The sequence below is a fragment of the Argentina silus genome (assembly GCF_951799395.1).
Source record: "Argentina silus genome assembly, chromosome: 20".
In the NCBI taxonomy this organism is placed as follows: domain Eukaryota; kingdom Metazoa; phylum Chordata; class Actinopteri; order Argentiniformes; family Argentinidae; genus Argentina; species Argentina silus.
In genome coordinates this window covers 6,218,080-6,230,224 of record NC_139674.1, presented here as the reverse complement: position 1 = coordinate 6,230,224, position 12,145 = coordinate 6,218,080, and the positions used below count along the sequence as shown (strand labels likewise).

General features: G+C 46.7%; 2 protein-coding genes across 2 annotated transcripts in view; both read right to left on the bottom strand.

Moving 5' to 3' along the window:
• camk1da (calcium/calmodulin-dependent protein kinase 1Da) overlaps window positions 1-5,481 on the bottom strand; it is a 35,902-nt gene extending 30,421 nt beyond the window's left edge. Inside the window, exon 1 of the mRNA XM_083692391.1 lies at window positions 5,367-5,481. Within this exon, the coding sequence (XP_083548517.1) occupies window positions 5,367-5,461 (95 nt within the window). The 5' untranslated portion in view covers window positions 5,462-5,481. The remainder of the gene's footprint in view (window positions 1-5,366) is intronic.
• A 2,142-nt stretch (window positions 5,482-7,623) lies between these two features.
• cdc123 (cell division cycle 123 homolog) lies at window positions 7,624-12,009 on the bottom strand. The gene is made up of 13 exons (XM_083692394.1): window positions 11,920-12,009; window positions 11,647-11,718; window positions 11,362-11,425; window positions 11,204-11,236; window positions 10,975-11,070; window positions 10,720-10,826; window positions 10,230-10,281; window positions 10,064-10,139; window positions 9,678-9,800; window positions 9,523-9,551; window positions 9,243-9,371; window positions 8,979-9,116; window positions 7,624-8,488 (listed from the first exon to the last, which is right to left on the bottom strand). The coding sequence occupies exons 1-13, from the start codon at window positions 11,991-11,993 to the stop codon at window positions 8,438-8,440; spliced, it is 1,044 nt and encodes a 347-aa protein (XP_083548520.1). The 5' UTR covers window positions 11,994-12,009; the 3' UTR covers window positions 7,624-8,437.
• Between the last annotated feature and the right edge of the window lie 136 nt (window positions 12,010-12,145).

The following is a 12,145-nucleotide window of genomic DNA, read 5'->3' as shown; positions in this document are numbered from 1 at the left end:
CAGGCACCAGCCTCCCCTATCTCTCTGATAATCACGGTGGTGAATACATTGATACAGGTATTACAGGCCTGCATGCTTTGATATGGTGGGAAACCGATCTGCTGTACATTTCCAGGGAAAGCTTGGGTGTGTGTGTGTGTGTGTGTGTGTGTGTGCATCTAATCTATCTATGACCATATTATCTCACTGAAACACACACAAGACACACAAGAACTGAAACTGAAGGGAAAATAACTGAAACCGCCAACCTTTCAAATCAAATGCATGCTGTTGACGCCTTTTTTGGAGCCTATATGGAACAGGACTGCAACCACATCCTCCGGTCCCGAAGCCTGTGCTGTGTAGGGGAGCGGGCGGGCACCGTTGCTGCAAGAAACTCATCTCCCAGAAGAGAGGAACCATTTAACATGTTGTTTCATCTTTTGCCCCAGATATGATACTGCTGTGACATTAATTTTGTGAGCAATTACAGTTTCTCCCCGCGAGGTCTTATGTGTCTCACCAGACTGCAGTCGATGAGGCAGGAGAAGCTACCAGGGTGGGTGTGTTTGAGAGGTAGTGTGTGTGTGTGTGTGTGTGTGTGTGTGTGTATGTGTGTGCATGCATGCATACAGATAATCTGTGCGATACAGATTATGAAAGATGCTGGTGCAGTCACTTACTTCTCTGAAACACAAAGCCCTGAGGTATATATGTACTGTACCAATTACCAAAGTCATTCAGTGTGACGGTGCTCTGGGCAGCACAAGTTGTTAGGAGCCTTAAAATAGGGCACTGATATGATAATGGACCGGTGTTTATGATCATGAATACTCAGAACTCTACACACACACACACACACACACAAACATTCAAACACGCGTCATGGAACCCGAGCAGGGCGGTCGTAAATAAGCACCAGCACCAACAGTCCCACCTCTCAGCACCTCTCAACCTACTGAGAATACACGCAAACTCTGTTTCCACGCGCGCTGTCATGACCCAGGGTCCCATGGCGTTGGGGTTATACAGCAGCCTTTGTGTTCAGGTCTGGACAGTGTGGGCACAATCCTCCTCGTGCCTCAGGACACAGGAGGATAAAGCTTGATTGTGTTTGTACGGCTGGAGGGAGGCAGACCTTTAGATTTATTAGATCGTTGGGAACATAAAGGGAGAAACACGCTGAGGAAAAAGTGACTTCATTTTCCTACTGCTGTAGACGGGGACCGCGGTTCTGAAAGGTCCTCTCTCTTCAAATCGAATCAGATCGATGCTTAGTCATCATTTGCACAGGATACAGCTGTTGACGGTATTTATTATGAGCCACCTCTCAACAGTGCAGTGAAATACTAGGATAATAAGGATAGGAATAAAATAATAATGTAATAATGTGTGTGTGCGTGCGTGTGCGTGGGTGTGTGTGTGTTAATAAAGTAATAATGTGTGTGTGTGTGTGTGCGTGTGTGTGTGTGTGCGTGTGTGTGTGTGTGTGTGTGTGTGTGTGTGTGTGAGTGAGTGAGTGAGTGATGTGCAGGGGTGAGTGAAAATTGTCTCAAGTGCAGGTGAGCAGCAGAAAGTGCAGCCGGGTAGCCGGGGGTGTCAGTTCAGATGTCTTATAGCTTGGAGGTAGAAGCTGTCTCGGTACCTGATGGGAAGCAGTGAAGGAATAAATAGTCTGGACATTTGAAGTTCAAGGGCTGGGTTAAATTCCTTTTTTGTGGAGAATGTAGTGAGTAGTGACGGTAGCTCACTACACTGCTACATGGCAAAAAAGGTAGTCAACGACTGAAAACACGACTGAGATTTCAATTTTAGTTTAACTACTACCAAGCTACTGCAAAATGTAGTTAAACTAATAGTTGAGCTGTATTGTAGTGGAACTACTCCTCAACACTGGGTACTGTCAAGGCAAACTGAGATGAATCCATTCAGCCATACAATCCCAGGGTCTTACAAGGCTACAGAGCAGACACACAGAGAACAACAACCTCCATAACAACAGCAACAAACAATCATTACAGCCACAATAGAAGAGGAGGTAGGGAATGACTAATAGAGGAGAGATGGAGGGACAGCGGCAGATTAAGAGAGAACGTTAAGGTACGTACTGTGTCGGTAGGGAGATTTGTCCAATGAGACGAGGGGATTGAGAGATGGGGGGGATAGAGAGATAATCTGCGTCTCTTTCTTTAATGAAGACGCCCGATTACATTCTACATTTAATCCACCATGAAAGCCCCCCCTCACCCCCCACCACACACACACACACACACACACAGGCAGTGGTGATGTCACGTCTACTGGCAAGCAGTCAAAGCAATGCCCATGTACAAAACCCTCTCAATCATGTGTGTGCATGAGTGTGTGTGTGTGTAGGTGTGTGTGTGTTACTTATACCTGTGCTATACATGTTCAATAAACAAATGTTGTATCCATTCTGTCCACTAGTTCTAAGCCTGAGACATGGTGATGAACTTGAACACACAGCTCCATCGCATTAGGGAAAGAGCTCAGAGAGACAGGGAGGATGAGAGAGAGAGAGAGAGAGAGAGAGAGAGAGAGAGAGAGAGAGAGAGAGAGAGAGACAGAGAACTGCAGTCCCTAAAAGAGGACAATGCCAGGAGCCAGGAAGTAGAGCACTCAATTAAGGGCAGCATGGCCTAGATGGTACACACTCCCACAATGCAGCTCTGCTTTGCCCTCTGTCTCTCTCTCTCTCTTACCCTTCCTCTCTCTGCTCCGCTGAGAGGTGCGGCGTACCTGAACACACCTGTCTCCTGCAGCACGTGAACACCAGGCCCCCCTGGCACTTACGGTGTTGAATAATTCAACAGAGAGCTGGAGGAACACACACAACCACAAACAGAGGGAGGGAAATAAGATACCAGGGAAGGTCCCACACGCACGCACGCACTCACGCGGGCACCCACCCACCCACACAGACACGCACACACAGACACACACACACAGAGACACACACACACGCACACACAGAGACACACACACACACACACACACACACAGACCTCCGACCGCCTAGTAGGAAACATTACTCTATTGCTAGAGAAATGTTGTGTCAGCAGTTGGGGCAGTTGGGGCAGTGACACAGGGCAGCCAGAGAGACAAGAGACCAGCAGCCTGACTGCCTCTGCAGTGGTAACCTCTCCCATCAGCTGCTTCACTCAACTAATAATAACGATGGCTCCGGGCTAAAGCCAATACAGACTGCAGTACACTCAACCCATTTCACCTCAATGAGAAGAACAGTACCAAAGTTCAATCTCTCTCGCTTATTCTGAAGGAGTCAAATGAGGAGAAATTCTGTCTTCAGCCGGCAAATGCTGCATGACTGCACCATGTCCTTATTTAGCAGGCAGTCTTTTGAAGTGGGACCCGGTGGCTCTTGTCTGTGGGACATCATCATCATCTGTCTGTCCTCTTTACGACGTGAATAGAAACCTTCATCTCCCGCCCTATTTATAAAGGCGAGCTCATGCCTGGTGTCACAACAACATTCTGTTTGGGAGTGAGACAGTAGTAACTCCTCTTCTCCCGCTCTACCTCCCTCTGTCCTCAGCCCTCTTTCTCTCTCTCCTGTGGGTTCACAGTCCATAAACTGAGAGAGAGAGAGAGAGAGAGAGAGAGAGAGAGAGAGAGAGGGGGGATAATCACCCGTCTCCGCTGGTGAGAGTAAGGAAGGACTGGGATGTGCGTGTACGGCCATGACAGTTTTGTTACAGCGAGAGGATCTTTTTTTCCCCTCCAATCTAACCCGAAACCACCCCCACCCCCACTCCACCCACTCTCTCTGTCTCCCTCTCTCTCTTTCTGCTGATTGGGAGTGAAAGGGGAGAACACCAGGCATCAGCAGGAGCGAGTTCAAAGGCTGAGCGGAGGAACTGTGTCGTTAATATGTTGCTATGGCATCGCCCAGAAACATCTGAAGGTAATATATTATGACTCATGATGTGACCACTGACACAGTAACCTTGTCCCCAACATGACGTCTCATCATCTGCTTACCGTGTCACACTGTCCAGTCCAACCAGACTTATGTGGTTCACATCAAACATGTGGTCACGTGTGTGTGTGTGTGTGTGTGTGTGTGTCCATCCAGATGGCCTTTTTATCTTCCAGAGAGAGGTCAGAGGTCAAGCTGTTTCCAACAGTAAAGGGTCCTTTCCAACTAATTTACTAATACATAGAATGTGTAGACAACACATGAGAGAGAGAGTCTGTGTGTGTGTGTGTGTGTGTGTGTGGGGGGGGGGGGGGCGTCTCACGTGTATAAACTACACCATGTGTATAGACAACTAGGGCCATCAGTACCAATAACTAACCCCACCTTTAACAAAGTCGTAGATATACAATACTATATGTACTGTATGTATATTTTGGTGTTATATGGTGATTTATGTCGTTCATGTTCAGTTGAACAATGGTCATATTAGAGCTGATACATGGCTTAATTCACACACAATACTAAATTGAGCTGCCATCATCATTATCACAAACGTTATAAATATTACGCAACATGTCTGAACTGATCCAGTGGTCTATTCCAGGAGGTTTTCCCTCCCGTCCCGGAATCTAATCCTTTACTGCGTTAATCCATCCCTCCCTCCCCTATTCAGCCTACAGCCTTTACTCCACAGTCGCTGCGGGCCATGCCATGGGATGCCGCGCCCGTCCCCGTCCGTGAGAGCATGACTAGGTGACAAATCATTTGGCTGGCGGTCGTTAATCTGAAAAAAATCTAATCTGAACCATTTGCTCACATGCAAACTGACAATTATGATGAATGGACCGTAAATAATAAGGCCTACATAGATCAGAAACATGATAACCCTTTGCAACAAGCCAAACCCCCATAAAAGGTCGGAGAACTCAATATCATCTCTCGGTGCCTGCGTCTCCAAAGGTCATTTCTAGGATAGCAACACAACTGGTTGTCACGGGGCGGAGGCGGGGGTAGAGAAAATGAATGTGCTGTAAACCGTATAATACCCTGCCTTACAACAAGCATGTCTGCAGAACACAGCTGACATAGGCGTAATTGGTTTTTAGATTACATAAATAACGGGCTAAAACGCACGCAAACGCACGACATTTAGGTTAGACTACAGTTACACCAGCAACACATATTGCATCAGTTCAAATGGTTAGTCAATAAAAGTTCGTCGAATAGGCTTGTGGACAAACATCTCTGCTTGACCCAGCATTGGTATACCAAAACAGACACACAGTATCCAGCGCGACTGTCCCGCTACATTCGGCAACAAAGTTTCAGCGGCCTGCCGTCTCATCCTCGGATAAGACGGCAATGCCATAACAGCTTCTACGTGACAATAACGCACATAGACAAAGCCAGTAGGACAACTACTCACGTTCCGAGTATCTCTTTTAATTCAAAGATCTTCTTGATGTCGTCGACTTGCTTTTTCCATGTCCCTTTCCCAGAGTCTCCGTTCTCCCGAGCCATGGTGGAAACCGGGGGAAAACCGGGGGCAAACGAAGCCAAACCGTCTCACAGCCCCCCGAGGTAACGTTGCTTTCCCACGCTTCGAGTTACACACTTCCTGCTCGTTTAGGAGCAGAACCACGCGCATAGACGGAGCTCGGCAGGAACCCTCTCGTGCTTGTGGTTTTCCCGCTGTCGAAATGTCAGCGCAGCTCTCGAGCCGATGTTCTCAGTTCCTCCTCTCTCCGTGGCTGTCGTTAGACCGATAACCGTTGCACCTGCAGGGTTCGGTTGCAGGATTATCTATTTCGACCTAAATTGTTAGGGGTTTCCTCGCGGTGGCTTTTGTCTCTCTCTCTCTCTCTCTCTCTCTCTCAGAAGATTCTCTCAGAAATGTTCGACTGGGCTATGCTATTGAACTCCGACGCGTAGGGCTTTTTGAAGACAATTTTTTTTTTTCATCTAACCATGCTGATTGTACCATCGGTTGTTATGGCAATGAGGGAGCGGGTAGGATGCTGCTCATCGCTCGACCTGTAGTTGCGCACAAGTGTGTGCGTGTGTGTGTGTGTGTGTGTGTGTGTGTGTGTGCGTGCAAGAGGGCGCGCGTGTGTGACTGAATGTCTAGAGATAATTCGCATTGCACCAAAACTACGCTCCCGCTAAACTCAAGAGTAGTATCATAAACGGACAGACCTAAGCATGTTCGCGGTAGCAGCATACATGTGAACTATGAGGCTTGGATGTTTTGGTGGAGAGATGAGGCTATTAAGTCTGATATGAGATAGCACGCGTCCGGGCCATTCGACTGTCAACTTTAAGAACATATTGCATTGCTGTTGGGAACTCGGCAGTCTGAACACATGCAGTGTTTGACATGACTATAACATTGTAGGGGTATTTTGAATTGCACTCACCACTTCAGAGATAATTGGCAGATGATGCAATGAAATGCAATTTGAAAAAAAGGGTTTTATTTAACACTCTTCTCACCTCTTCTCATAAAGGCCAGCAGACTGGTGTTAATATTCAGCCAGTTAAATACTTCAGTCTCTGTCAGGGCAGGAGCCACGTCTGCAGTCTTATCTGGAGGGTTTCTAATCCACTGAACACACACACACACACACACACACACACACACACAACCACACACACACACACACACACACACACACACACAGAAGAGAAGTCAGAGTATTTACTGCAAACTGCTCTCATCTTACACACACAAGCTCTGGCAGGCGTGTGTGTGTGCTGCTCTACCCACCCGATCAGCCCTCATGAGTATTCCAGCTGCAAACTACTGCAGCTCCCTCTCAGCTCAAGAAAATCTCTCCATACCCCGCCCCCCCCTCTCTCTCTCTCTCTCTCGAACCCGGTTCTGAGTCAGCAAGTCTCTCAAGTTTGATAATTCAAGTGTCTTTCTCGCTCTCTCGCTCCATCCTTCCCTCCAAAAGATGATCACTCAACTCGTGAGAGGAGAGGTAGAATTTATGTACATCTTGGCAAGCTGAAGAGAGGGGAATTGAAACGGGAGGTAGGAGGAGGAGAGAGAGCAGAGTTGGGGCGAGTAGAAGGAGGTATGTTTTTGTTTTTTTTCCTCTTTCCCTTTCAGCAGACAGGCTGATACCCAGTGGCCCTGCTTGTGCCAGAAGGGTGTGGCAGCATTGACATCATCCCTCCATCCCACCATGCAGAGGCAGGAAGCTGACAACATCACCCGATTCCTGATTCATGCAAACTTACACTACACATACACACAGACATGACAGCCCTCTGACCCATACTACTGGGTCTTTATCCATAAGGACGGTTTGAAATACTAGCTTTATTCTGCCTCAACATTTCTTTGCTATAGCATTTTACAAAATGTCTACAACATGTCACTGTTGACAAAAACATAATAGAATAACCAGACTTTCAACTGTGGAAAATTATATTCATAATGAGTGCTTGGTTATCTCAGATCATTGTCTGTCTAGCCCAGGACAGTCAACTCTCTCAGAGAACACTTCCCTGATTTTAAGTCAACATCGCTCCCAGGTGGACAACAGTGGTATTGCACAAACCGCTCGCACTCAGTTGGTTTGTACTGTCTGTAGTGCCATCGACCTAGGGAAAGAGCCTACCCTTTATTCCTACTGTTCTCCAAAACACACAGACAAAGAACAAAATGATGCACACCAGCAATTTATTTACCAATCAGAGACCCTCTCTTCTGTCAGCATACTTAAAATGCACCAATGAGTCAAGTTCACAACAATACAGATGGAACTACAGTAACCAGAGGAAATAAGGAACAGTACAGTCAGTTCATGGGTAAACCTTAGTATTGCTATTGTAGAAATGTGTGTCTACTAGCTAAACCATTAAAAAGCACTTGGAGGAGTGTGGGTGTGTGAGAATTCAGGCCACTGTGACCTTGCGGGCACCTTCCTAAGTAAATCAAATAAACTGTACAACAAATCATGATAAGCCTTTTATCCAGTACTACTTTACAGAGCCAAGTGTCCTTTACTCCTGAACACAGGCTGCAGTAACAAACCTCATTACAGGACAGAACATTAAGTTATAGAATATACATGAGCAACATCCGGCCAACAGGGCAGGATCACCGCTTTTAGTGCTTTGGCCTCCTGATTCACTCTCACACACACAGACACACAGACACAAACAAACAAGGATCACAATTGAATGGGACTTTCAGTGTTGGGGATAGAAATGAAATGCATAGAGCTGACATGATTCTGTTCTCTTCATCATACTGGACTGTGTTGGTTCTAGTCAGTACATTTCTACCTGCAATGTCCTGGATGAGCTCCTCGAGCCCCGCTGATGCCTGACGCTCCAAGTGCTAATAAGGACAAAGAGGGCCTACCTCCATGCATATAGTAGTAAGTCTCTGTGCTAACTCTAGCGGCTAGGCTAACAGTCTCAGGTGAATGGTAGGGAGCAGTAGCGGTGCAGAGTTAGCCTGCTGCTCTGGGGCTGTGGCTGTCACTGCTGTACCTCCCCTTCTTCCTCAGACTCCTCCTGTTGGCTTTTCTTCTGCAGAGAAAGAGAGAAGGTGAGAGTGAGAAAACCGATGGGGAAACACAAATCTTTCAAGTCCCCCTCCTCTCTTACCTTTCTCTGCTATTCACTGACTGTCAGGAGTGAAGTATGAAAACTGTCTGAGAGCTACAACTGTAAGTTGTGTGAGGGCTAGTGGTGTGTGTGTGTGTGTGTGTGTGTGTGAGGGCTAGTGGTGTGTGTGTGTGTGTGTGTGTGTGTGAGGGCTAGTGGTGTGTGTGTGTGTGTGTGAGGGCTAGTGGTGTGTGTGTGTGTGTGTGTGAGGGCTAGTGGTGTGTGTGTGTGTGTGTGTGAGGGCTAGTGGTGTGTGTGTGTGTGTGAGGGCTAGTGGTGTGTGGGTGTGTGTGTGTGTGGGGAGGGGGGGGGGTTGTATGAGGGCTAGTGGTGTGTGTGTGTGTGTGTGTGTGTGTGTGTGTGTGTGTGTGTGTGTGTGAGGGTTGATGTCTCAACGTTGTTGGTCTCTCACCAGTTTGAGGAAGTCGATGAGTTTGTATGCGTCCTCGCCAGCGGAGAGGTCCACAAAGTCCCGGGGGATCCGGTAGCTTAGACACGGGCTCGGCTGGACCGTCACCTCACTGGTGGTGTAGCGGAACGCAGGGCTCTCCTACACACACAGGCAACACACCAAACATAAGCGCACACACACACACACACACGCCAAAAACCCAACTAGACAAGCCAGTTACAGAGCATAGTAGCACTGAGGTGATGTCACAGAAGCATCATTCACCTGCTGGGCTGTGTCACCTCCCTCCTGATTGGCCGAGAGGCTGGTCCCGGCGCTGAGCTCCTCCCACGTGAATAGCAGAGAGTCTGTGACCTCACCAAAGGGGTTGAGATCGATTACCCACACCTTCCCCTGTCACAGATAGACACGCAGGGTCAAAACACACACATACTGCACAAACAAAGGAGATTCACAAACAGTGCAGCTACGTTTCCCCCAACTAGCTATGGCTAGACGGTAGAGGTAGAAAAATGACTTGAGGAGATTAAATCCTAGGACTTACCCAGCTATCTCTGTAGACGTCCAAAACAACTGTAAAAGAGTACAAAAGAGATTCAATTGATCACTTGATTCTGTTTATTTTACGTAAAACACAAATTATCTGAAATACACCATCAAGCAAACAAACAAATAAATAAAATAAAGAAACACACTCACAGTCCTCGTCCAGGAACTTGTACTGGACTTGTTGGCTGAAGAACTCCTGGATGGAGTGGGAGATCTGGGCCTCCTGTTTGGATATGTGATGGTAGTGCTGGGTGTAGTCTCTCTGGGAGATACCTGCAGCGGGAGGGAACACACACACACACACACACACACACACACACACACACACACACACACACACACACACACACACACACGCACACACACGCACACACACGCACACACACGCACACACACGCACACACACGCACACACGCACACATCACCACACTGACAAATGGACAGTAAAGCAGCAAAGAGTAAAAGGCCCTGAATTAGCAGCTGAATGAGTGAGAGTAAATGTCAACAATGTCTCAATCTCCTCCTCCCTACAGTACCTATCAGTTTGTTCTCTTTGACGAAGCACCTGAACTCCCCACCAGGGATCAGTTCACTCCACTTCCTCAGGACCAGCTGGGTAGAGGGGAATAACAAATTGTCATTAGGACTGTGTGAGTGTGTGAGTGAGTGAGTGAGTGTCTTATAGCAGAAAAGGCGTTATACCTCGTAGTTGATGGCTGGATCGGAGGAGTCGTTGTCACTGCATTGAAGGAATCTGTCCAGTAAAGTAGCCATTAGACAGAGAACACACACACACACTGACACTGACACACACACAGCAAGAGCCTAATACATCACACACATTTGCTCCTTGGTGGCTTCTTGTGCATTTCAAAGCACCGTATCAAATCAAGTGTTGGACCGGTGCTGTAGTAAGTCTTCCCCATGCCAAATGCTCTGTCAGCCAGGCCAATTATGGGAGCGGCCAACTGAGAGAAGTAAATCTGAGATGAATAATCTCTGCAGTCCAGTGCTCTCAGAAAAACAGCTGAGTCACCACCTACAGTGTTTTACACTGCAGACTGAAAACCCATCTCATTGTAACACTCTCACTCTGGATGAGAGAATGTCAATTGAATGAGAATTTAATGCAATGGGAGTGCGTATGTTTTTGTAAGTGTGTTTGTGTGTGTGTTGGGGGATGGGGTCTTACGGTTGTGTGAGGTCGTGGGTGATGAAGTCAGAGCTCTTGAAAAGCAGGAAGATATCACTCAAACTTTGACACTGAAGGGAGCTGTTCAAAGCGATCCAGTTAGCATCCTGGAAGGCACAGACAGACAGACAGACAGACAGACAGACAGACAGACTCTTGTTAATTCACTCAAAATTCAGACATTAGTCAATGCACAGCATTCAAACATACAGTGGTAACATTGCTGTTACCGTGTTTGAGTGTTGAAGCTCTCACCCGTGGAGCACTCCAGTTCAGCTTGGGAAAGACACCTCCACCCAGGGCATTTATGGCCTCCAGCACTTTGGAGTTGAACTCTGGGAACTCTGGAGCCTGGAACACAAAACCACCACAAATCTCCACAGGCGTCCTCTACAAAAGATCATGTCACAACCTCATACTTATTGGAGTTATAGGCAGAGGGATTGGAATTTATTCTCGACATTCAGATAATCAAATGACTTACTGTAACAGTGGTTGTGGTTTCGTCATCTGACCACTGGTGTTTTTGAGGAGAAAATTAAATAACAAGTAGCAGTTAATTAGATAGTTATATAAAGAGACAGACATACACTTGCCTAAACATTTATGATTTGATGACAGTTCATAAATCATACTGTGTACCTGAACGTCCTCCTCCCCCTCTGAGTCGCTGCTGTTGGTTTGGGTTTGCCAAGTGTTGTTGTCACTGGAGTGAAGAGAGATTGTATCAAAAGGATAATGTGAAAGGGTGTGAATGGGGGGGGGAAGAATATGTGTGTGTGTGTGTGTGTGTGTGTGTGTGTGTGTGTGTGTGTGTGTGTGTGTGTGTGTGTGTGTGTGTGTGTGTGTGTGTGTGTGTGTGTGTGTGTGTGTGTGTGTGTGTGTGTGTGTGTGTGTGTGTGTGTGTTTACAGTGTTATATGCTTACCCTCCAGAGACTACGAGTGTTCCATCGTCCAGTAAATAATCAATTACATTCTGAGGCAGGGGAAGAATCAAACTGAAACAGAGGTAGCATTTAACATTAACCAACAGAGCCAACTTCAGATACAGAGCTCATTCTCATCACACATCATCATGACAGCTGGCTAGTTAGTTAGCTAGCTACCTAAATGCTCGCAAGAAAGGAAAGACAGCGCTTTTAAAGTGAAGACATCAACAACATATCTAGAACTTTGCTTATCAAATAAACGGGGTTTACCTTTTAATGGTATGCTTCTTGAATATCGGATACCAGACCGAAAACTGACAGTTTACAACTTGCTCCTTCTTCATGCTGCAATAGCTTTGCCGGAAATATGTCCAGCCGCAAATACGTCCCCATAAAATATCATGATGTCATTATTAAAATGTTTCCATGTTGATCATTTAAGATACATTTGTAATTTCTATACAAACTACTATTACATGGTATTTCTGATTGACCT